Here is a 26,341-nt window from a genome sequence, read left to right as displayed (position 1 = left end):
AAGTAAGTTACCAATAACAATTTTGATCTGATTACACATTAAATATTGAATGTAAGCCTCTATTAAATATTTTTATGCTTACTTTGTAACTGTTTCTCGGTGCAGTCATTAGTATTGCTGTATTGCTATATGGCTATATTGCCCTCAAACAGTCTCAAAAGAAAGGTGTCCCAGGAAAATATGTTTTCCAAACTCATTTGGAAATGACGTGGGACTTCTGTTTTTTTTATATATCACTGCCTTTGCCGAGCCCTGCCTTATTTGTTTTTTAAAAAATTGTCTGACGCTTTCAGCCACTGTGAGAAGGTTTTTGAATGAAACGGGTGCTCTGGGGATGCTAATGGCAGGGCTTATTGCTCAAAGTGAAAATATGAAAATACTGAAATGGGAAGACCTATATTAGAGGACTTCCACTCTCTTAATATTCACATTGTCACACTGATGGAATGAGTCATGGAAATGCTTCCTCATACATAACACTTCCAGTTAGTAGCGTAGCGCAACACCGCCAGGAAGTAGCGTAGCGCAACACCGCCAGGAAGTAGCGTAGCGCAACACCGCCAGGAAGTAGCGTAGCGCAACACCGCCAGGAAGTAGCGTAGCGCAACACCGCCAGGAAGTAGCGTAGCGCAACACCGCCTGGAAGTAGCGTAGGGCAACACCGCCTGGATTTTACCTGCTGCACATGCCGAAAGCTACTGTCAGATGCCAACCTCTGAGAACTACCACTGAGTAGTAGTTTGTTCTTGTGTAGTCAGCAGATTTTGGGACATGGAGAGGGAAGAAACATCTGAGATTTCACTCAACAGTAGCATATTCTGGCTAACTGTGTCCTAGTCTAGGCTGTTCTGAGGAATAATATGCTACTGTGACCCCCTCCAAAGTAGGTGTTTTTAATCTTGTTACATCAGGATGGATTGCAATGTGTGCCTGTGTTCTATAAAAATTTAGTTTAAGCTGATTCAGGAACTGTGAGTAAAGCATGAGTGGGTTAGAGGTAGTTGCTCGTTTTCTGTTGTTGATGATGGGACAGATTTGAGTATGAATTTGTCCTTTTTGACACTGACCTAAGGTGGGTTTTCTGGATCTAGTGGCTTGAGGTCAGGGTTGGGGACGTCATTCCTAAATCTGTGCCCGTTGGAAAACGTGGACCAGAATGAAATGGTAATACAGTGCATAACAAGGCATATTGTGAAGTTGTGTGGCAATGACCTTGATTTCATTCATTTGCTAATTTGGGTACAAAGTGGAGAAAACTTTGCAACAGCAAATGGAAAAAGATTGCTTCATGTATTTCATCCATGTTTGTCATTTATGTGGTGTTAAATGAATAGAACCCAGATGGCCTTAATTCAGCCTCGAAGGCAGGTCAGGATTATTCTCACCACATCAGCCGAGGCTTATCTTCCATTAACAATCACTATCTGAGCTCAACGTGTGTGTGTGTGTGTGTGTGTGTGTGTGTGTGGTATTTCTTAAACACCGCCCCCCACACTTCCGAAACACAAGGCATCAGCCTAAACCACATCCGAACTGATAAAAACTTTGAGCGTTGGTGAATGTAACAGCTAGCTGTGGCTCATCTCACACCCTGACGCACATCGCCAATATTAACCTGAACACACCATAGAGGAACACAGAGATAGTCTGCCAAGGACCTCCTGTTACTCATATCCTCTTGCTTTAGAGTTAACTTTTAACTCATTCATAGAGTACACTCACGCTGCCTTGGTAACCTCAAGACGCCCAATATGAACTGCACTGTATGTAACCTGAACTCTTAAGTCAATTGAGTTCTTGAATTTACAAACGGAAATCCATCAGAACCGACCGTACCAAACATCGTATCGTAGGCATTTTGCGGATATTTTTTCATTGAGTTTGAGATTAAATAACATTTGCTAATATAGGAGGGTTTGTGATTAGGACTAGTTTAAAGGTTAATAAAAAAATAAATAATACTGTTGAGTATATTTATGTTACACAGTATTGTGTTGAATTATTGCTATTGTATCAACTAAGGCAATTTATGGCGATGTGGATTTTTGTACATTGTGCCATGAATTGAAGTAACTGTGCTACACTAGGCGTGGCTTAGAATGTCTCTATAATAGACTAATAAAAATAAAAAAAATTGTCTTGCAAAATCTAACTTTGCTTTGCAAAATACTCCACTACTGCAGCTACCTACCTACCTATACCTTTCTCTATGGCGTTCTAAATGAATGGCAAACGTACCTTCCGCTGACAAATGCCTGAAGTCCTGGAGGGGATGGCAGTTCGGCAGCGTTGATCAGGGAGCGTGGGGGCATCGCCACCAGGGGTTTTCTGAGGTCATCATGCTCTTATGACTCACTCAGGTGGCTGAGGTCGTGAGGTGAATTTGCCCTCACAACTGTCGACCCACGTGGCGTCTTCATTGGAAGAGCCGTGTGGGGGTGGAGGGCTGGGGGGGGGGTAGAATGGCTTGGTGCAGATGCCTGCCATGAAAGCTTGCTGCAATCTCCTAATCTATTTGAAGTTGTCGCAATGAGACGACCTTGATAATAATACACACCATCTGTTTTTGGGTGTCCTACTACTATTGCATTCTGTCTTTGAACACCAAGTTAGACGTGGATGGGAGAAAATCTGAAAGGAAATCCTGTTGACAGTGTCTTTTCTCTTTTCCCAGGGAAAGGTTCACCTAGAGATGCGCTTGAATGAACTGATCACAGAGAATGGCTCTGTGTGCCAGCAGTTACTGGTCCGGTGAGTATCCGAGCTGGAGCAGTGTCTCCGTATTCCCTCATATGGTATATGTTATGATGGGCAGTGGCATAACCTGATCCAAGATCTGTTTGTCAGGTCACCTGCTACTTCAAATACTGGAGTACTATTTGTTCATTGAAAAGGCTCACAGTGAAATACAAATGTAGTTGATGGAGGAATCCAGGTTCTGTCTTTTACGATTATTACACTGCACAGTTAGGATCTTCATATCAACTGGGCCGGATTGTGCAATTTCATTCAGTTCTGTCATCACGTTCTGCAATTGGCTTTTGCAAGGCTATGTCTGCCAACTTTCAACAGTGCAATAAAAACGTCATACAATTCTGACACACATGACCAATGTGTCATCGTCACTTCCAGTAGGCTAGCATAATGAGGTCAGCGCTAGGGTTACTCACCTGCGAGTTCCCCACCACCATATATACTAAATCTATTTGTTGAAGCTCCTTGCCATAATTCTACCAGTCGCCCCATCGTCACCTGACCCTGCTAGGTGGCTGGAATGGCTGGGACAATTCAATGTGCTTTACAAATATATATTTTTTTAAATAAAATAGAATAAAAACAAATACTAGAATAAAAACATCAAATAAGCAATTCAATGTGCTTTACATAGAATAAGAAACTAGAAATGGAATAAAAACTAAATGAAAACACAACTGGTAGGATCCTTAGTAGATTCCATGAGGAAGCTATAAAATCTGTAAGGCTATAACAGTGTGGTTAAGTGTTAGAGCTTAGTCATAGGCACGTGACAAGAGAAGTGTTTTTAACCTGGATTTTAAAAAATTATGCGTTTGCAGATATTCTGGTAATTTATTCCAGTTGTATGCTGTATAACTGCAAAATGTTTTGCCAGTGTTTAATGCGGATTCGCCCTTCTCAATTTAAAATCTTCTAACATATCAGAAATGTTTTCAGGGCCAAAACCATTCAGTGATTTATAGACTAAAAGCACCACTTGAAAATATATTCTGTAACTGACTGGAAGCCAGTGTAAAGATTTAAAAACCGGAGTGATGTGCTCTGTTGTATTGGTCCAGGTTAACATTTTAGCAGCAGCATTCTGAATGAGCTGTAGCTGTTTTACTTACTTTTGGGGATTCCAGTTAAGAGGCCATTACAGTAGTCTACTGGAGATAAAAGCATGGATGAACTTCTCTTGGTCTTTTTGGGACACCAAGCCCTTGGTTCTGGCTATGTTTTTAAGATGATAGAAGTCTGTTTTGATGGCCACTATGAAAAAACAATCCTGTATGATTCTTTTTGGCCTTTTCTTATAGGTTTGTTATAATAACCAGTCCTGTAAGATTTTTTTGTAGATTTCCCTTACTGGATTTTCATTGGAAATAAGAATCCTATTTGATGGTAATAGAAAATCATAAATGAAATGGCTACAGATATGAACTGTCTCTGCCCTTTTTGTCATGGCAGAGACAGAGCTAGGTAACCATTAATTATTCTTAGCAGATCAGAACCTGATCAACTAGTTATGTGGTTCATTTGCTTTCCAATCCATAAGTGTGGAATTTGTCTGGACCAAATGGTCCTGTGTTTGAATGTGAAACCTGCAAGTAATGCCAAATCAAGTATCAACAGTCCTTTTCCTAATGTGAATACTGTCTTCGTAGAGGATATTGGTTTTGCAGTATTGCTATCTGTCTAACTAACATGCCACTTACCCGGCACAAACTCTGTGCAGAAACAGGAAGAGCACAAACCACAGCGATGTAACCCAGGGGATTTTTTTTTAAAGTATAACTTTGTATATATATTAAAACAAACAAAATAAATGTCTTCTCCTTTCTAAACCTCCAAATTGCCGACTGCACACATCACACTGTATGCCACTGAGATGAACATTGGGGTATGTAGTTCAGCTGCATTGCTGGGTGGATGGCGTGCATGTTGTGCATTCTGTGTCTCTGTCATATTTGAGGTGTCTGTAGAGCTTGGAGTCCACCTGTGGATTGGACGTATTTTAGAAAGGCCCACATCTGTCTGGATAAGGTCCTACACGTCACAGTGCGTCCCGGGCCAAAGCCACGAAGTCCAAGGAACTCTCAACAGACCCCTGAGAATTGTTTTCGAGGCATAGATCTGGGTAACGTTGTAAAAACAATTGCTAAAGCGTTGTCAGTTCCCAGGAGCACAGCGGGCTCAATCAATGTGAAATGGAAGAAGTCCGGAATCACAAAGACTGTTCCTAGAGCTGGCCGTCGGGCCATGTTCCCCATGCAGGGGGGGGGTGGCTAAGCCCCGAATGTATTGTGATCCTAGCAACGCCTCTTTTTGATTTAGTTTTTTCGTTATAGTGTACTGCCTGTAGATTGATGTCAAAAAAATGTAATCAGTTATAATAAATTATAAATGTTGTTCATTACACAAAAGGGGAAGAAAGTAAAGGGGTCTAAATGCTTCCCGAAGGCACTGCATCTCCACAAACATGTAGCAAGGCATCTGTGACAATATCCTCCCCTAAAAAGTATGCACCGCTTCCCTTCTGATTACCATAGGGCCTCCCATGAGCCAATCAGCGATGAGCAAAACCTGTGGTAATGGGACTAAAGCTCTGTTTTTTGTGAGATGGTGGAGAATTAATCGAGCCAGTATAAGAATGACCGTTTTAGAGCATTATTTCTGATACTTCATATGAAATTGTCCATCCTATGAGTCTTTCTGACTGCAAACAAGGGGGTTAATGATTTCAGTAGAACTCTGAAACATAAGGTCTTACAGACTGGCTCTCCGTTTATACACTCATTTTGATATATTTCATTAACTTTAAGTTAAACTTTTTAAGTCAATTGTTACTTTGCTGATAATAAAGTCCGGGACAGAATTCTGCCCCACATTTGTGTTTCTTTCATGGCAATGTGAACAAGTGTCATTCATGTCATCTCTATGGCTCTCTCTTTCATTTTTCTTTTTGTGTGTGTGGTAGGGAGTAATTTGCATGAGACTGAGTGTTCGTGAAAATGTACATGAAATCTAAAATGTTCTTAGTGTTTTTCATTTACTTTTTTCATTCACATGAACATGCAGATCAAATTCCTGACGAACTGTGTGGGCCATTTGATGTAGGAAAATCAGAATTTGTTAGAAGTAGCCTACTCTGTTATCCAGTGAACATTGTGAAGTAAAATTCCACGACTGGGGGACAATCAGCGAAAGGTTTTTATGGAACGCATGCAGAACGTTTTGAAAATGTGAACCGGTGTTCCTTGGGGCTGGGTGGACACAATGGCATGGCATGAGGTAGAATCATAGTTGGTGTGGAATCGTTAGTGCTACTTTTGATCTGACTATATAGTACTCTGAAAATAAGCAAATGTCTTGCGTGTTTCTGTGCCTTTTCCTGCCCTCAAAAGTTTACATTGCTATATAACCAGTTTTTCACCTTGTTGATGCATTTGTAATGTTTATACTGTGTATTTATGTTGTAGTTAGGAGTGCTCTTCTGTAGCAAGACCTTGGTGTCCGTATTGACTGCCTGTCAGAACATAAGATACATAAAGGTAAACCTTTTTATAGACTTGCCCAGTGTAATGCCTGTCAGGCACCAACACAAAAGGCTTGAGCCCGGTACCCTCTCTTAAGAATTCCTTACTGTACTGTGGCTTCACACACTGTGTTCATTGTCAACATCCCCTTGTCCACGCACAGTCTCCTCTTTTAGACGGAGTGTCTGTGCTGTCCCTGAGGGCTCCCTTTGACATTGCGTGTGTGTTTTTGCTTTACCAAGAGACCGTCATCTCCAGTGATCCTCTTAAGCTCTTTCAGAATGGGTGGGGTGTGTGGGTGAACTGCAGTCTTCAGGTCTCCATGTAGAAGTTCAATGGGCTTCGAGTCCAGGGCTTTGGCTGGGCCACTCAAGGACATTCACAGGCTTTTCCCGAAGCCACTCCTTTGTTGCTCTGGCTGTGTGCTCCGGGTTGTAACCTTTGCCCTGGTCTGAGGTATCTGTGTGTTCTGGATCAGGTTTTCTTCAAGGACCTCTCTGTATTTTGCTGTGTTTATCCTTCCGTCAACCCTGACTAGTCACCTAGTCCCTGCCACTGAAAAGCATCCCCATAACAAAACACTCCCACCACCATGCTTCACTATTACTACATCATGAAACTGCCTTTTAAGAGCAGAAATCCATTTGGTTGAAACACTTTTTTTTTTAAATATTTTCATTATGCAGATGTACTCTTTTTTGAAAATATTTTCACATACACACACACACCCTTGAGTGGATGAGAAACAATCCCTATTCCCTAACCTTAACCTAGGCCTAACACCTTACCTGAAACTAACCCCAATTTTAACTCTGTGCCCAAATGTATTCTTTTTAACTTACCCCTAAAATGGACATAAAATGGGACCTGTTGGGATTTTTTGATTTATTTTTTAGCATGTTTTTGTAGCTTTGTGTACAAACACACACTGTCTGGGCTCTGGTGATGTCATCCTTACAACATCTTGGTCCCGTGGCTGAGTACGTGGTCAAGGACAATCGTCATGGTATCCTAGACAAACAGTGCCTGTGTTTCCTGTCTCTTCTGTTCTTTTCTGACAGACAGCTGATGCACTAGTTTGTTTATTCATTCACTCTCCATTTGTGCTGCAATCCACTACTCATTTGTACTGCATTCCTTCCGGTCTTTACCTTGCCACTGTTCTGACAACCACACGTACGCACTCCGGATTTGCCTGTGCTCTCAGTTGAGATTGTCACTGTACTGTGTTGGGTCATTTGAGATTGTCACTGTACTGTGTTGGGTCATTTGAGATTGTCACTGTACTGTGTTGGGTCATTTGAGAATGTCACTGTACTGTGTTGGGTCAGTTGAGAATGTCACTGTGCTGTGTTGGGTCAGTTGAGAATGTCACTGTGCTGTGTTGGGTCAGTTGAGAATGTCACTGTGCTGTGTTGGGTCAGTTGAGAATGTCACTGTGCTGTGTTGGGTCAGTTGAGATTGTCACTGTGCTGTGTTGGGTCAGTTGCAGAACTGCTAGACTTAGGGGTGAATTCATGCATCTTAAATTGTGCATGTTTACAGTTGTTTAAAGAATTGAAAACATGTCTAGGTAGCACATTGTGAGTGTTAGGTTAGATTGTCAAATCATTTGATTGATCTAAGAAACACTGGAAGGTGAATTCTGTTGAAGTGAGGTGTGTTACTTTTATTTATTTTTTCATTTTTAAATAGTGTTTTCTTCCACTGCTTTCTTTCCCCCCAGGATAATAGAATGCCAGGGCTTGCCTCTGATCAGTGGGCAGAACTGTGACCCATATGCCACGGTCTCGCTTGTTGGGCCTGCCAGGTAAGACCAGTGCACTCAGCAGGGTAATGAATCCACCATGATACCAGGGTAATGAATCCACCATGATACCAGGGTAATGAATCCACCATGATAGCAGGGTAATGAATCCACCATGATAGCAGGATAATGAATCCACCATGATAGCAGGGTAATGAATCCACCATGATAGCAGGGTAATGAATCCACCATGATAGCAGGGTAATGAATCGACCATGATAGCAGGATAATGAATCCACCATGATAGCAGGGTAATGAATCCACCATGATACCAGGGTAATGAATCCACCATGATACCAGGGTAATGAATCCACCATGATACCAGGGTAATGAATCCACCATGATACCAGGGTAATGAATCCACCATGATAGCAGGATAATGAATCCACCATGATAGCAGGGTAATGAATCCACCATGATAGCAGGGTAATGAATCCACCATGATAGCAGGGTAATGAATCCACCATGATAGCAGGATAATGAATCCACCATGATAGCAGGGTAATGAATCCACCATGATACCAGGGTAATGAATCCACCATGATACCAGGGTAATGAATCCACCATGATACCAGGGTAATGAATCCACCATGATAGCAGGGTAATGAATCCACCATGATACCAGGGTAATGAATCCACCATGATAGCAGGGTAATGAATCCACCATGATAGCAGGATAATGAATCCACCATGATAGCAGGGTAATGAATCCACCATGATAGCAGGGTAATGAATCCACCATGATAGCAGGGTAATGAATCCACCATGATAGCAGGATAATGAATCCACCATGATACCAGGGTAATGAATCCACCATGATACCAGGGTAATGAATCCACCATGATACCAGGGTAATGAATCCACCATGATACCAGGGTAATGAATCCACCATGATAGCAGGGTAATGAATCCACCATGATAGCAGGATAATGAATCCACCATGATAGCAGGGTAATGAATCCACCATGATAGCAGGGTAATGAATCGACCATGATAGCAGGATAATGAATCCACCATGATAGCAGGGTAATGAATCCACCATGATACCAGGGTAATGAATCCACCATGATAGCAGGGTAATGAATCCACCATGATAGCAGGGTAATGAATCCACCATGATTACGTGGTCAATTCCATTAAACTTGCATTGCGGTAGTTGAAACTGCCTAGTTTCGCATACACCGTTTTAACTACTGGTGTGATTTGAATTTCAGCATCCAGAGTAGGCTTTTTAGATGCAAAACATTGAGCTCACATTTTTTTTTAAGCCTTTGGTCTGATTCTTAATGTCTCCTTAGGTCTGACCAGAGGAAAACAAAAGTTAAAAAGAAGACCAGTGACCCCCAGTTTGATGAAACTTTCTTCTTTGAAGTAAGTGTCTTTGCATCAGGCATGTCAGAAGAAGAAGAGTCAGAAGAAAGGAGACCAGGCAGGAGGTTACAACAGGCCTTGTCCACTGCAAACACATGATCTGTTTCTCTCTAAACCGATTATTTGTACCGCCATAATGATTAGCCGGACTGTTGTCACACTTGGCTTGTATAAATTAGACAGAAAATGGAAGAAAATGTTGCAATGAGGATGAAAAAAAAAAATATATGACGGTTAACTCTGACTGTCCTGTTGTGTTCCCAGGTCACTAGGCCCAACAGTTACACAAGAAAGTCTAATTTCCAAGTAGAGGAAGAGGACATTGAAAAGCTGGAGATCAAGTGAGTGTGCTACCTCCTCTTCTACTCTTCCTTTTTCTTCTGCTCTTTCCTCTCTTCTCTACCTTCCTCTTTTTATCAGTGCTTTTTCCCCCCCCTCCGTTTTCTTAACAATTGTGGCAGACTAACTGCTGGTTGGCATACATCTACGCCTCTGTTTAAATTAAATCTCGGTTTGTATGATTGTGTTAGTCACAGAATGTGTTGTTTGCAATGTACAGTTGGATTAAGGACCTGTGGGGGTCTGTGTCTTTTAACGTCCCCTACAGCGGACTGATTCATAGCTACCCATCTCACTGGGTTTACAGTGAGTAAGACTAGGCTGGGCTGAGAGGTAAACATGCATGCATGACTTTCAGTTTTGGATCTGAGGTGATTTTAAAGTGCATGGCTATTTTTAAAGGGTTTTGTAATCTGTATACTTCACACAGGTAAGGAATTAGGCCGGTGCCACACTGCTCCATTATGCGTGTACAACAAGTTAGAACAGGGGAATTTTGCGTGTGCAGTGTGCTAATTGGCTAACGTGTCTGTTGGCCCGTTAAAGCTGGGATCCTTAGTTTCTACGTCACTCTATTAGACTTCTCCATTATTGACATGGCTATGAATGAATTAATTACTTTAAGAATTACACCTATAAATGTCTCATGACGTTAGTTCTGGTATTCCTCATCAGAACCCAAAATATAAGCTTGCTTTACTGTCGTTGTTTCAGAACAGTGTAAACGAGTGCTGCTTGGGCTCAACAAAGTGTAAAAATAATGGACGTTCAGACGTTCAGAGTATTTACATTTTATCCACTTTATTACTGGATTTATTAACCAATCACAGGCAAGAAGACAACTTTGTTATTGGCAGAGAGAATTAAAGATCCTAGCTTTTGAAGTTCATCTCACCTGAACTTTTTTGTCTGCAATGATTGGGTGGCCATTTCTCCTGCCGGACGGCATTCTGCTCCCATTGAGAGAGAGTTGGAGATCACAGAGGGATGAAATCAACGTGTCAGTCTGGTGATGCCCTAACTCAGGAGTGTGCTTTGTGTTACTGTGTTAAGATAGACGTGGTTGTGTTTCCATGAGTGTGTCATTCAGGCGGTGGCGAGTGATGCGGAAGGGAAAGGGCAATGGCTGCTGATTGGTTGATTTATTTTATTTTTCTTCTTGCCATTCTTGCAGAGTTGAATTGTGGAACAATGGGAACTTGGCACAAGACGTATTCCTGGGAGAGACACGGGTGTCTGTCAAGATCCTGCGAAATGACCACATTCACAGGGCCTGGTAATGACGTGGACACACACACACACACACACACACACACACACACACAAGCCCTCAGAAGTTCACACTCTCACACATCCTTTTCCTAATGCTGCCACACCAGGTTACTCACTAAACGTGTGAGATTTCTCACACTGACACACCAATATGCAAAGACGTGCCATGCACGTCCCCCATGCCCACAGAGCACCCAGACGCTAACTTACACACCTATTCATTTACAGGCTCATTCAAGCATCCGTTGCGCCATGCGTGCCAAATGGCACCCTCTCCCACACTCGGTGCACTGCATTCAGTGAATGGCGTTGGTTGACGGAAGCGCACTAAATAGGAAATAGGATGCCATTGCTGCGGCGCGGTCTGTGCTGTACAAACCCTGCTCTCGCATGGGAACCCGTCAAGCGCACGCAGCCACGCATCTGCCTCTGCTGTTGTGCTCCGTCGCAAGAATGCAATCCGACTACAGAGCTAGCGAGCTGGCTAGCTGAAATGAACAGACTGATTAGCAGATGAATGGGCCAGATAAGGGGGACACAACAGGGGCTGTTACGTACGGCGCTGCAGCTCGTCTCGTTTTATCAGCTAACCCAAGCCGGCGCTCTGAAAAAAAAAGAAATATCAGAATTTGCCTGTTGAAATGTAAAAAATAAAATACGTTATAAATACAGATCCTATTGCTCCTTGTAATTATGTATTTAGCAATGTTCCATAACATGTGCTGGATCCTGTCAACCTGGTCTAGTCATGTGTATTTCTGTATTCACTTCGTGGACCAATCGCTTCCTTTACGTCTGCTTTGAAGACTGCGTCGGTGGTGGTGTTCTGTGAACGGAGCGCCTCTATGATAAGGGCTTGTGCAGATATCAATCTTTGTGTTTTGCATGAGGGCCGTGAGACTAGTGTGTAGGCGTCAGTTTGCATGGAGCCAGCAGCATCATCCCTTCTATAGGGAGGCATCCTCTTCGCTGTGAACACACACACACACACACACACACAGTAGCATACAGACCCTCAACTGGGATGAGGAGAACATGTATGCTGGCCTATTGACTTTGTCCCAGAAGACACAGGCTCAGCGGTAGTCCCTGTGTGTCTGTACCACAGCATGCTTCCTGTGCCGCCAGATTATGGACAAACATAGCTGGAGCTTTTGAAGCCATGCAGAATCTAAATCCTGATGCATGTCTGTGAAAACTGCTACACCTGTTGGTGACTCGACAGTAGTGCAGGCACAGCAAAGTCATTGGCATCCTGCTTAAACACGCTGTGTCAGTGGCAGTCTGGGTACGATTTTCAAACATAGCTGGAGCTTTTGAAGCCATGCAGAATTTAAATCCTGATGCATGTCTGTGAAAACTGCTACACCTGTTGGTGACTCGACAGTAGTGCAGGCACAGCAAAGTCATTGGCATCCTGCTTAAACACGCTGTGTCAGTGGCAGTCTGGGTACGATTTACAGCTGCCGTTCTGGTGAATGCTTGTCGGCAAATTCAACTTGAAGAAGCCAACGCTTTTCTGTTTTAACTGTGGCACCAAGGTTGGTATTTTACCTGTCTAACATTCGTCTTCCTGCTCGGAGACGGGAGGACAAATGTTAAGCAACATTTGAAAACAAGCACCAAGTGACGATTTCACATGAAGAGATATGAAACCAGTGTAAAGCGGTTAGGAAACAGGCATGGGTTGTGTGTGCAAACTGTTCACCTGTTTTTGTTTGAAAGTCTCTTTAGTGCCAGTAACACTTGTGTTGGCTCCATTTGCCTCCAGCCTTCTGGGCATGGATTCACTGGTGTGTTACTGCTGAAGTGATGGCTAATTTCTGCGAGCATTCCATTCCATCCCAAATGCTCGGTTGAGTTGCAGTGCTCGCACCACCGAGGACCCTCAAATACCCTCAACTGGCATGTTCCCGGAACCATTTTAAGACCACGAGCTCTGTGAAATGGAGCATTATCCTGCTGAAAGTGTCCTTGTGATGAAGGGTCGACTCCAGCCACCATGTTCAAGTACGCCGGGGCGGGGGTTCAAACATGCCTCTATTTCTTGTCAAGGCTCTGTACTGTCGGGAAGGACGCTCCCAGGACTCGTGCTGCTGACCCTGAGTCGGTTCATCGCTTTTACCTGATAGGAGCTGGAACCCTGGGAAGTGGTCTGCATCAGTAGTCCGTCTGTGACAGGACTGACGAGTTGGTCCGATGTGCCTTTCTGCACCCTACTGTGGCACAGCACCCAGTCGTAGCCTGTTGGCGACCGGCGTGTTTTGGCGACCGGCGTGTTTTGGCGACCGGCGTGTTTTGGCGACCGCCGTGTTTTGGCGACCGGCGTGTTTTGGCGACCGGCGTGTTTTGGCGACCGGCGTGTTGGCTTGCACGATTCTTGCCCTTCTTGTTTGTTCTCTTTTGATGACCAGCTTGTTTTACTGACAGGCCTGATGCCGACTCAGTGCTTTTGTATGTCTCACCCTTTGTCTGTATGAACCGCCGTCGAACGTTTAAAAGCCCAGGAGGGCAACCGTTGCTGAGACCTTGAACCACGCGTAAAGTTGCGTGTGCTTTTTGCCCATTCTAACACTCAGTGGGATAGTAACTGAATTCCTCAACACTTGTCTGCCAGCTTTATAGCCACTGCCACTGGGCTCACTGTGTGGAGGATCCTATCCATTTCTGTATATGATGGGTTTACCTAATAAACTGGCAACTGAGAACAAGGGACGAGATTATAATGGCAACTCATGTTTTTGTAACAATTGCTCGTTTTCTCTATCATACGATTAAAAAGCGAGCCTCCACAGAGTGCCATTATCATTGACCTATAAACTGAAACCTATTGCACTTTCCTCTTTTAAACATCAGTGTGAAGTTGTGGCAGTTGTCTGTGGTGCTGAAGTTCTACCCAACTGACAGGCATGTTTGTTCACCTGAAGCTTCTTAATGTGGAAACATCACTACAGACCATTAAAACTGATTCAGGCATTCAGCAACAACTGGGAATGCAATGTATGGGAATATTTCCATTGTTTTCCATTGCCCTAGAAATGCATTTTGTTTTTATTAAACACAAGCATTTTTTTTCTCTCAATACAACCTACTTTATATGTGGTCTGTACAACCTACTTAATGTATGGTCTGTACAACCTACTTTATGTATTTAGTTCTTCTACTGATTTGATTAACATCTGTGCCCTCGTGGAGAATTGGAGTTGAAAACAATATTACAAACGGTCAATTCACAACTTGAGGAGCACATTAAGCTATTGAGCATGTTCTGATTGGCCCATTAAAAGTAAGGCCATTGCACTCTTACAGTATATGCAATAATCAGAACTTGCCTTTTTACATGAACACCAGCTAGAGTACTGCATTCGTAATTCTATTTTTGAAATTGTCCAAAACATTTCTGGCACATCCTGAAACCTACCGTGCCTCAAATTGCCCCAATATGATTCCCTTTAGAAAGTATTTAGATGCCTTACTCTGCACATTTTGTTTTCTCATTGGCTTAATTTATAATTGATTGCATTTATCTATCTACATGGAATAACCCAAAATGATGAGGCAAAAACTTATTTTAAAATCTGTGATAATTCAGTGAGAATAATAAATAAATATCTTATGTACATAAGCCTTCCGACACTTTTATTCTGTACTTTGTAGAAGAGCCTCTGGTAGCGATCACAGCTTCTTCTTGGGTGTCTTCTTTCTAGTTTTGCACACCTGGATTTGGGCATATTTCCTCACAGATCCTATCAAACTCTGTCAGATTGGATGTGGAACGTCTGTGAACTGCATCTTCAGTTATTCAGAGCGGTTCAAATCCGGCCCATCACGGACATTCTCAGAGTTGTCCAGAAGCCACTTCAAGTCAAGTTTTCTGTGTAGCACGTTTCATACATGGGGCATACACAGGGCAGTCCAGTGTCGTCTTGGCTTTGTGCTTGAGGTTGTTGTTATGCTGCAAAGTAAATATTTGCTCCAGGCTGGGGTCTGGATCAGGTTTTCTTCAAGGACCTCTGTATTTTTCTCAGTTTACACCATGATTCACCGTAGGGACAGTATTATCCATAAGAGCGGAACCTTGTTTTCGCCAGACGTAGAGCTTGGGATTCAGCCTAATAGTTACATTTTGGTCTTATGAGACCAGATCATCTTTTTCCTCTGCCTTCAGAGTCCTTCAGGCAGCATGTCATATTTTTACTCAGGATTGGCTTCCATCTAACCACTCTACCATAAACGCCTGATTGATTTTATAAGAGATGGCTCCCATCTCTGCAGAGAAACTCTGAAGCTCTGTTAAAGAGGCCACTGGTTTCTTGGTCACCTCCCTGTCCAAGGCACTTCTTTCCTGGTTACCCAGTTTGGCCAGCTCTAGGCAGTGTGTTTGTGGTTCCAGATTTCTTCCATTTCAGATTAATTGAGCCCAATGTGCTCCTGGGAACTTTCAATGCTGTAGCAATTTTTTTTAACCTTCCCCAGATCTATGCCTCAACACAATTTGATTTTAGATGTCTTGGGCCTTGAACTTCATGGCTTGGGTTTTACTCTGACATGCACTGTGAAATGTAGAACCTTATATAGACATGTGTGTCTTTCTAAATCATGTCCAATCATTTGAATATGCCACAGGTGGACAGGATGCATCTGAGCCCAATTTTAAATGTCATCCCAAAATGAATACACATGTACACGAGAAAATTCTTTTTAAGTTTGATTTTTTTGTCAGTGAATTGGCAATCATTTCTTAAAACATGTTTTCGCTTTGTCATTGTGGCATATTTTATGTAGATGGAGAAAGCGAGTTTACACAGCAAAATATGGAGAAAGCAAAGGGGACTGAATACTTTCTTGAAGGCACCGTATTTCCCCAATGTGCTAGTTTGTTTTAAATGACCGTACATAGCCAGCAGTCACAACATATTAAAACACAGGAAAACAAACATTTAGAAAAATTCACCACTACTTCTAAATACTTTATTACAGTATGTTTACTTCGTCCATGTGGACAGTCCGTCACATTGCTAGGCTGCATGGGTGACACAGGGAATGTACTGCTAGTGTCACCGCTTTTCCGGAGCTTTGCCACAGTGTTTTTCCACACACATTTTGGACGAATTTGGCTTTCCTTCTTATTCCGCGTTTTGGGCCGCGTTTTGAAAATGAATCTCTGAAAAACCTTGGAATTCAAGACAAGAAACTAAAACATTGAGTGACATGTGTGTTCGATTTTCTTTTTTCCTGACTGAGGGTGTTTTGGGTGTTCTTTCCCGGGGGGCACAGGTATCTCCTCCAGCCCAAAGGTAACGGGAACAAGTCCAAGACGGACGACCTGGGATCTCTACGTCTCAATGTGACCTACACCGAGGACAACGTGCTGCCGTCTGCCTGCTACACCCCCCTCCGCACACTGCTGCTCCAGTCCCCGGACGCCAAAGTACTAACCCCACGCCCGCACACCCCCGTCTGACCAGTATTTTCTTTCAGTCATTTAGGGAGTTAGGAATTTGCAATAGAGCAGAGATTTTCAGACCGTAATAAGGCACTGACTACCACTGGTTTACAGGCTGGGAACCAAGTGCAGAGGCTACTTGCATGTTGAAGGTGAAATAGAATTGTCTCGGCGGGTGACTAGGATTCAAAGAAAGAAAGATCGATCTAGATTACTTTCTCCCCGCATAACTGCGATAGAAAAACCTTTCAGTAGAGGCCAAACATCTGTTAACTGGTCACAGAAAAAAGCCATTGGCCGACCATCGCCTGCCACAACCCCCCCCACATAGGATAGTCGACCAATGACGGCGAACGGCTGACCAATGATAACTCACCACCTCCGTGTCTTTGTCTTCCTGTCTGGGTCCCCCTCAGCCTGTCTCTGCCTCAGCCGCCCACATTCTGGGGGACGTCTGCCGGGAGCGGTACGAGGCAGTCCTGCCCGTGGTCCGCCTGCTGCTCCACCACAACCGCCTGGTGCCCTTTGTCTCCGCCATCGCCGCCTTGGAGCTGGACCACACCCAGTGAGTAGCCCGCCGTCCACCGCACTTCCCCCGTCCACCGCACTGCCCCCCCCCCCCCCCCCCCCCCCCCGACCGCCACCTGACCTCTGAACCCCATCTTGTCCGTCCAGGGAGGCCAACACCATTTTCCGTGGCAACTCCCTAGCAACTCGCTGCATCGACGACATGATGAAAATTGTGGGACGGAGCTACCTGACGGTCACTCTGAAGCCTGTGTTGGATGAGGTAATGTAATGTTACCCAGGCGACGGTAGCCTGGATTAGCCCAGATCCCGTGGTCTGGGGTACACTGGGAAACTCATTGTGGCATTATCTGCCAACGGCATGTTTGGAAATGCATTCAAAACCCAGCATGATAATATGAAAATACATGTTCCTCTCTTTTTAGATTTGTGAATCCAACAAAACCTGTGAGATCGATCCAATCAAACTGAGAGAGGGAGATAACGTTGAAGTTAACAAGGTACATGCTGCTTTGCAAACTGTCTGTCAGAGGAGTGTCTAACTGTGGGTGGATAGACTGTCTGTCAGAGGAGTGTCTAACTGTGGGTGGATGGACTGTCTGTCAGAGGAGTGTCTAACTGTGGGTTGATAGACTGTCTGTCAGAGGAGTGTCTAACTGTGGGTGGATAGACTGTCTGTCAGAGGAGTGTCTAACTGTGGGTTGATAGACTGTCTGTCAGAGGAGTGTCTAACTGTGGTTTGATAGACTGTCTGTCAGAGGAGTGTCTAACTGTGGGTGGATAGACTGTCTGTGGGTGGATAGACTGTCTGTGGGTGGATAGACTGTCTGTCAGAGGAGTGTCTAACTGTGGGTGGATGGACTGTCTGTCAGAGGAGTGTCTAACTGTGGGTGGATAGACTGTCTGTCAGAGGAGTGTCTAACTGTGGGTGGATAGACTGTCTGTCAGAGGAGTGTCTAACTGTGGGTGGATAGACTGTCTGTCAGAGGAGTGTCTAACTTTGGGTGGATGGACTGCCTGTCAGAGGAGTGTCTAACTGTGGGTGTGTTTTGTTTGTTCATCACCTGTGTCCACTTTAGGAGAACCTTCAGGGATACGTTCAGAAGGTCTTCTCATCGATCACCCAGTCCAGCTCCAGCTGTCCCCCGCTCATGTGTGACATGTTCCGTTCGTTACGTCAAATGGCCTCCAAACGCTTTCCAGGTGAACCTCCTTCACGCACTCCTCATCCTCACCTTCATCCTACCGTCTGGTCCTTTAAAAAACAAACACATTTTGGGCAGTTCCCAAATTATCCAGGAAAGTTTCAGCAGTTTTTGCAACAATATCCCTCAGCTTTCTCATCAAAACTCACAAAAAAAGAACGTTCACCTACACCTACTCTATATACATCTAATTATTTTAGATGTTTTCATTCATCATGTTTTCACGATTTGAATGCCGAAGCCGGGAGATCTGTTGCGTAGAACTCGACGGGCCTCTGTCCAAAGGAGAAGACTGTGGATTAGATGCCAAGTAGTATTTAGTTAACTGCATCATCCATTAATAAGCAATATGTTGTAGTGACCGTGACCACCACTGGGGGGAGCCAGAACCACAACTGAAGTGTTGGAGAGAGTCAAGGATCTGTATAAAAACAGAGGAGCTATAATAGCTCATCAAAGCTATATGTGGTGTATGTGCTGTGTTACAGCTTGTTTAGAGTAATGTTCTGAGAAATCTCCATGCTCATACGAATTGGCACAATATAGAGCTGGTTCACCGAAAAACGAGCTGTGCCCTGGCAAGCAGGCATTTTCCTGGCAAGCAGGCATTCGACAGGGGAAAGGGATCATTCCGGGCTTTGGTTTTGTTTATGTTTAACCTGTTACCCCCCCCCCCCCCCCTTTCCTGTAGCTGATCCTCATGTCCAGTACTCTGCGGTCAGCAGCTTTGTTTTCCTGCGGTTCTTTGCAGTTGCTGTTCTGTCCCCACACACCTTCCAGCTCCGTCCACACCATCCGGTAAGTATGACCGCCAGAGTAGACACACACACACACACACACACACACGTATGTCTCTATCTGTCCCCACACACCTTCCAGCTCCGTCCACATCATCCTGTAAGTATGACCGCCAGGGTAGAGACACATGTATATCTCTATCTATCAATACACACTGCCGTCGGGGTCACCTAGAAATGTCCTTGTTTTCCATGAAAACATACATCAAATGAGTTTGAATAGGAAATATGGTCACTCACAAGGTTAGCAATAATTATATATATTTTTTTATTAAATAAGACTTTTGTCCTTCAAACTTTGCGTTTGTCAAAGAAGCCTACATTTTTCAGCAATTACAGCCCTGCAGCCTTTGGCATTCTTGTTGTCAATATGTTGAGGTAATCTGAAGAGATTTCACCCCATGCTTCCTGATGCACGTTCCACAAGTTGGATTGGCTTGATGGGCACTTTTTACGTACCATACGGTCAAGCTGCTCCCACAAAAGATCAATAGGGTTGATATCCAGTGCCTGTTCTGGCCACTCCATTATAGACAGAATACCAGCTGACTGCTTCTTCCCTAAATAGTTCTTGTATAGTTTGGAGCTTTGCTATGGGTCATTGTCCTGTTGTAGGGGGAAATTGGCTCCCCTCAAGCGGCGTCCACGGGGTATGGCATGGTGTTGCATAATGGAGTGATAGTCTTCTTTCTTCAAGATCCCTTTGACCCTTTTTCCCACTTTACTACACCCAAAACCACCCCCAGACCATCACATTGCCTCCACCATGCTTGACAGATGGTGTCAAGCACTCCTCCAGCATATTTTAATTTTGTCTGTGACTGATGAATGTTCTTTGTAATCCAAACACCTGAAACTTAGATTTATCTGTCCGTAATACTTTTTTCCAATCTTCCTTTGTCCAGTGTCTGTATTCTTTTGCCCATCTTAATCTTTTCTTTTTATTGGCCAGTCTGCAACTCTGCCTAAAAGGCCAGCATCTCGGGGATGCCTTTTCACTGTTGACGTTGAGACTGGTGTTTTGCAAATACTATTTAATGAAGCTGCCAATTAAGGACACGCGAGGCATATGTTTCTCAAACTAGGCACTAATGTATTTGTCCTTTTACTCTGTTGTACATCGGGGCCTCCCACTGCTTTTTAAAATTCTGGTTATAGACAGTTTTCTCTGTTGTGTAAGGAGTAGTACAAAGCATTGTATAAGATCTTCAGTTTCTTGGCAATCTCTTGCATGGACTAGCCTTCACTTCTCAGAACAAGAATAAACTACAATAGCTATTTACAACATTAACAAAGTCTACACTGTTTCTGATCAATTTGATGTTATCTTAAAGGACAAAAAAAATCTTACTTTCTCCAATCTGAAAGTATAAAAGGTATAGCATAAGTCTTTGCACTTCAGTGTCAAGGTATAGCTACATCGAAGTAAGCTTTGCTCTACATATGGTAAGAGCTAGGTTAAATCAGGGCCTTTAACAGAGATATCTTTTAAAATGTGTTGTTTTTTTTTTTATTGCTGCTGAGAAATTATTGGAAAAACAAAGTTTGATCTCCCCTTTTCAGTTTTTTTTCTTCACACATTTGTTTTCTAATGAACATGAGTTTGGGATCTGACGGTCTTTTGTACACTCATCTGTCAGGACCTAGAAGTCTCCCGAACACTCACTCTCATCTCCAAAACCATCCAGACTTTGGGGAGCTGGGGTAGCCTGTCCAAAAACAAGCTGGTATGTAAGACTGTCAGTCAGCCAGTAAACATGCCCATTCATCAATGTGTCAATCTTCTCAGCAAGTGTCTGTCTGTCTGTCTGTCTGTCATTCAGTCCATCTCTGTCAGTCCGTCAATCATTCCATTGTATTCATAGGTCTGCCCTGAGCATCTAACCCTTTGTTTGTTTTGTCTTTAGTCTAGTTTTAAAGAATCCTACATGTACGATTTCTTCAAATCATTCCAAGAAGACAAATGTATTGAAAAAGTAAAAAAGGTGAGTTGTTTGTAAAGAATCTTTTACATCCCATTTGATTTAGCCTTGATTTAGATTTGTTTCTTGATTGTGTGTCGTACTCATGGGCCCTCTGAAAAAATGTGTGAAACAAAAACAATTTTACTGTTTTTCTACGTTTTGTGCCCATTGCTGATTGTTGTTTCCCTGTGGCCGTTTGTGTAGTTCTTAGACGAGATCTCCTCCAATGTCTGTAAAGAGTCCAGTGGGGTGGAGGATTCGGTGGTGCTTAAAGAGGGGTGAGTGGCATTGTTCCAGTTACTGGTTACAGCTAGTGGATTAAGACTACGGGCTAAGTGTGAGAATAAGTATAGGACTAAATCCTTTTAACGGAATTTAAAATATCAACATTTCTTATGTATAAATGGTTCAGGGGTTTAGCTTGTGCCTTTTAAACTTGATTGATTGCAAAAGAATACATTATAAAAGTTGTATTTGTTGCCGCAGGGAGGTGCAGAAGCGGGCCCAGGGAAGGAAGCGCATCGGCAAGAAGAACTTTAAGAAGAGGTGGCTGAGAGTGACCAATAGGGAGCTCTCCTACCACAAGCATAAAGGTGACACGCACTGCTTTTACTATCCCTGTGGGGACTTTTCTGTAACCTTGAACCTGAATGCACACATGTCTCACAATCACAGAGCAACAGACACTTGACGTTTTACTGTCCTTCTGGGGACTTAAAACATGAATCCCATTAAATCATTTCCTGTAACCTTAACCCCAAATACCGAACCTGAACCTTCCCGACCCGTCACTTGGAGGCACGTACACACAGTTTTGGACCAGATCCCTCCCTGGTCGAGCTAGTCTGGAGTTGTGAAACTGGGTTTTATTTCTCCGGGAGGTGGAGAATATATGGAGCTCTATCCACAGCAGCCTCTCCATGGGCCACTGGCATCCCACAGAGGGAGAGAGGAAACCGGGAGTTAATGAGGAGAGCCCTGGTCTTTATAATGAAGCCGAGTGGGACAGAGAGTTAGAGAAAAGAGATGGATCCGATTGCATCGGTGATGATGGACCATCAACCTTCAGGGTCAAGCGGTTGACAATGTATCTCCAGTCCAGGTCAAAGAGTTTGGACCACAAAGCCAGAACCTGGTCCGATCATTTGATCTTTTTGTACCTTGTCTGACTGCCGTACAATATGACCAACCGACCTGGGAAAGTGCCTGACAATTTTTATTTTTTTGTCATATGTTTGCAGGCATTTTTGTACTTAATAGATACAGTATGAAAATATTGTTTTTGATAAAAGCGCAAAGGGCTGGATTGTAACTCACGCTAGATTTGCACATGTGCACAACAGGAAGTGCTTTAAACTGCCGACCCTCCCAATGCCACTGGAAAATGGATGTTGTTAAACACTGTCATCCATGCTAGGTTAAACACTGTCATCCATGCTAGGTTAAACACTGTCATCCATGCTAGGTTAAACACTGTCATCCATGCTAGGTTAAACACTGTCATCCATGCTAGGTTAAGCTATGATGAAGTAATTGACCCAATTAGGCTGGAGGTCATTTGAAATGGAGATTTTTTTTTGGTTTTATTTAAATCAATTTGCCATGATGCCAACACTTGACTGCGAGTAGATTTTATATGCCCAGTCAAAATCACAATTTTGCAAGCCTCCTGACATGAACCTAATTTAAAATATTTACCCCTTACCTTTTCTAACAAAGTTTTATATGTACTACAAAAGTTCAATCTCTGATCTATTGTCGGTAAATTAGCATGGCTGGTTCGCCTCTAAAGCTTTGCAAGTTTGGTCCCGGTCGGTCCGTGTACGGAAGACCAGATCCTGCTGGATGTGGTGTGAGAATGCCAGTAGGGGGCACTCTTTCCTCTGGTCTTCAGATCAAATTTTATTGAGGTAGTAAACCAAAAGACACAAAACACCCTTTTGTCAGCCTCAGCCAACACAGAGAGGAAAAAGAGTGGATAAGTCAATGAGAGACAGGCAGTGAGAGTGATGGGAGGTATAGAGGGGAAATAGATGGAGTGTTAGACAGAGTGATGGGAGGTATAGAGGGGAAATAGACGGAGTGTTAGACAGAGTGATGGGCGGTATAGAGGGGAAATAGATGGAGTGTTAGACAGAGTGATGGGAGGTATAGAGGGGAAATAGATGGAGTGTTAGACAGAGTGATGGGAGGTATAGAGGGGAAATAGATGGAGTGTTAGACAGAGTGATGGGAGGTATAGAGGGGAAATAGACGGAGTGTTAGACAGAGAGTGATGGGCGGTATAGAGGGGAAATAGATGGAGTGTTAGACAGAGAGTGATGGGCGGTATGGAGGGGAAATAGACGGAGTGTTAGACAGCGAGTGATGGGCGGTATAGAGGGGAAATAGACGGAGTGAGAGGAGAGAGGAGAGGAGAGGAGAAGAGGGTGTCACTTCCCTGGGCCTGATTCTGCTGACCTGGTTCAGATTGCATTCATAAACACACCTGTAGTCCAAATTATTTCATGGAATGTATAGTTACAGAAATGGCGTTAAGCTGAATGTGTCCTGGCTGAATTCCAAACCTGGTCCTATTCTCATCCTTGTTACTTTATCCCCCTCATTCCTAATGAGCATATGTTCACTCCTCACCTCTCCACCTCAGAGCTGATGTCTGGTGAGCGTTCTGGTCTCCTTGCCATACTCAGGTCCCTGCTAAACTACAGGAAGTGCTTAGAATACCAATGTAGTAGAAAGGAGCTATATACATTCACCTTATTATTGTATTTATTTAAATCGACTTGGATAATAATGCATAATAACTCCTGCAATTAATATTATTTTTCGGGAATGCTCACATTTTGTAAATCACATTTTAGTCGTGTTTGAGAATTGTCCTTCGGTGTAAATAACCATACCAAAATGGTAGTAACCATACAAAAAAGTGTTGTAGCCAGCCCAAATACAGTGGAATAAAGCTCTGGAGAAAACTCAAGTAAATATAAATGTTGCTTTCAAGCGCTGGTGGAATACGCCACCTGATATGGACCTGAAAAGCAACCTATTTCGTAGGCATTATTGACTCAAATTAACGAAAGTGACTCAAAAGAATCAAAACTTTTCCTGAACGTCTCAGAGTTCAGAGTCAGTAGAAAGAGTCAAACTTCCCATTACTAATTCCCAACCACACATTGTATGACATAAGCTAGATTGCACAGCTAAATAGCTGTTTTCTAGTTGGCTGCTATGGCTATCTAAAGCATATATAGTACTTTGGTTTCAGCTTTTTCCCTTGTAGATGCTGGATTTCTGAACTTAGATTTGTCTCTTAATAAATCTTTGACTATTTTAGCTATGGACAGTTTCACCAGATTTCCCCCCTTGAAATATGCAATTTTGTGTATTGTTTCACCATTGTTTGGTCTAGCATGGATTACAGCCTGTTAACAAGCACTTTTTACAGGTTGTATGGTCTTACATCCTCCCGTCCCGGTCCTATTAACATCATTAGGAGCCAGATGGTTCAAGCGCATTGTTTTTCTCTGTTGTTGTTGTTAAAGTTAAGTTACATTTTAAATCAGTTTGGAGTAAATTGCTTGGAGCAGGCCCCAGCCAAATCCAACCGTTAATTTACTGCTGTTCCCAATTCCCCCGACACACTCGCCACCGCTGCTCCTTCGGGGCTCCTCAGAAGAATTACCAGGAGGAAATTCCTGAACCGCTCTGCTGAGTCGATTACAGAGGGCACTTTTACAGTTCAGACCTTGAGGTCAGCTCTACGAACGCCTTGGAACCTAGTGTTGGGCTGGGGGCTGGGGTGGTGTGTGTTTGTGTGTATGTGTGCAGCTATACATGGGTCAGTTTCTGATTTGTTTGTTTCTGTTTACTCTTTAACCTTTTGTTTATGTAGTATATAGCAATTGTGGGTTTTGACTGCCCGTCCAAATGTATCCTACACCTGGGCTGAACTTACCCCTGGTGCCGACATCTGGCACTCATCTCTCCCCCCTGACTTTCACATCTCATCATTGGCCTTGTGGAGTATCTTTGCTTTGGCTTCTGCAAGCCAGATCAGCTCATAGGATCAGGAATCTCTGGTTTCTGTAGCAGCTTGATATACACATACATCACCTGCTATCACAGGGCCTTACCACCAATCAATCACCTTACTGCTCGTCTATCACTTGGCCCTATCCCCAATCAATCACCTTACTGCTCGTCTATCACTTGGCCTTACACCCAATCAATCACCTTACTGCTCGTCTATCACTTGGCCCTATCCCCAATCAATCACCTTACTGCTCGTCTATCACTTGGCCTTACACCCAATCAATCACCTTACTGCTAGTCTATCACTGGGCCTTACCCCAAATCAATCACCTTACTGCTCGTCTATCACTTGGCCCTATGCCCAATCAATCACCTTACTGCTAGTCTATCACTTGGCTTTACCCCCAATCAATCACCTTACTGCTCGTCTATCACTGGGCCTTACCCCAAATCCATTTCCTTACTGCTGAGTTCTAAGCTGAATACTAATGGAAGACGGGTGCCATTATTGCAGCAGTAAAGTGCCATTATTACAGTGCCATTATTACTTCAGTATGACTCGGCCAGGGATCCAGTTCCAGACTTTCCAATGTCAAAACAGACACTCTGTTCACCAATAGACTGATCACAAGTTACTGATGGCTCACAGCCCATTTATGAGTTGCTTGCGAAACAATTCTGAAGTTCATTCAGATTTCTCAAGTTCTAAATAATTTAATAATTGGGTCCCAAATGAACCAGTCGGAGGGATCTGTAAGAAAGCATTTGGGTGGGAGTTTGATAAATCAAAACAAGGAACCTGGTCAGACAGGTGAATGAAAAACACACCATGACAAGAAGAAAGGAGGTCTCAGAAGACATCAGGAATAGTGTTGTGAGAATACATCAATCTGGGGAAGGCAATATAACCATGTCAAAAAGATTTGAGCTCCATCAGTCTACTGTGAGGCAATTAATTTACAATAGGAGAGCATTTAACATGACAGAAACTCAGCCTAGAAGTGGATTATCATTCCAAATTTTACCTGGAGCTACAACAACAACAAAAAAAAATCTGGTAAATGCCAACTCAAAAAACATCCAGAGATTTGAACATCTCAGCTTATTGTGGAAGCTTCAACAATAAGAACAATGACTCTAAACATCTAGAGATTTGCTGATCTCGATAAGAAGAACAATGTCTCTAAATGGCATTCATGGGATGTCAGGAAGAAGCCTCTTAACTTTGCCAGAGACTGTCTGGACACGGTTTCTGGAAATCCATTCTCTGTACAAATGTGTCCAAAATGTAACTTTGTGGTCACA

General features: G+C 43.3%; 1 protein-coding gene across 1 annotated transcript in view; it reads left to right on the top strand.

The window, feature by feature from the left end:
- The window catches only part of rasa2 (RAS p21 protein activator 2), a 61,137-nt gene that overhangs the window by 25,651 nt on the left and 9,145 nt on the right, over nt 1-26,341 (top strand). Inside the window, exons 5-19 of the mRNA XM_034293185.1 lie at nt 2,675-2,751; nt 8,002-8,085; nt 9,381-9,453; nt 9,718-9,794; nt 10,967-11,068; nt 16,342-16,495; nt 16,927-17,075; nt 17,186-17,300; nt 17,464-17,538; nt 18,118-18,241; nt 18,935-19,041; nt 20,681-20,767; nt 20,948-21,025; nt 21,209-21,282; nt 21,491-21,597. Coding sequence (XP_034149076.1) covers nt 2,675-2,751; nt 8,002-8,085; nt 9,381-9,453; nt 9,718-9,794; nt 10,967-11,068; nt 16,342-16,495; nt 16,927-17,075; nt 17,186-17,300; nt 17,464-17,538; nt 18,118-18,241; nt 18,935-19,041; nt 20,681-20,767; nt 20,948-21,025; nt 21,209-21,282; nt 21,491-21,597 — 1,483 coding nt within the window. The remainder of the gene's footprint in view (nt 1-2,674; nt 2,752-8,001; nt 8,086-9,380; nt 9,454-9,717; nt 9,795-10,966; nt 11,069-16,341; nt 16,496-16,926; nt 17,076-17,185; nt 17,301-17,463; nt 17,539-18,117; nt 18,242-18,934; nt 19,042-20,680; nt 20,768-20,947; nt 21,026-21,208; nt 21,283-21,490; nt 21,598-26,341) is intronic.

Source organism: Esox lucius, chromosome 1 (genome assembly GCF_011004845.1).
Source record: "Esox lucius isolate fEsoLuc1 chromosome 1, fEsoLuc1.pri, whole genome shotgun sequence".
Taxonomy (NCBI): domain Eukaryota; kingdom Metazoa; phylum Chordata; class Actinopteri; order Esociformes; family Esocidae; genus Esox; species Esox lucius.
Note: the sequence above shows the minus strand (reverse complement) of the source record. Positions and strands in the feature narration are given on the sequence as shown.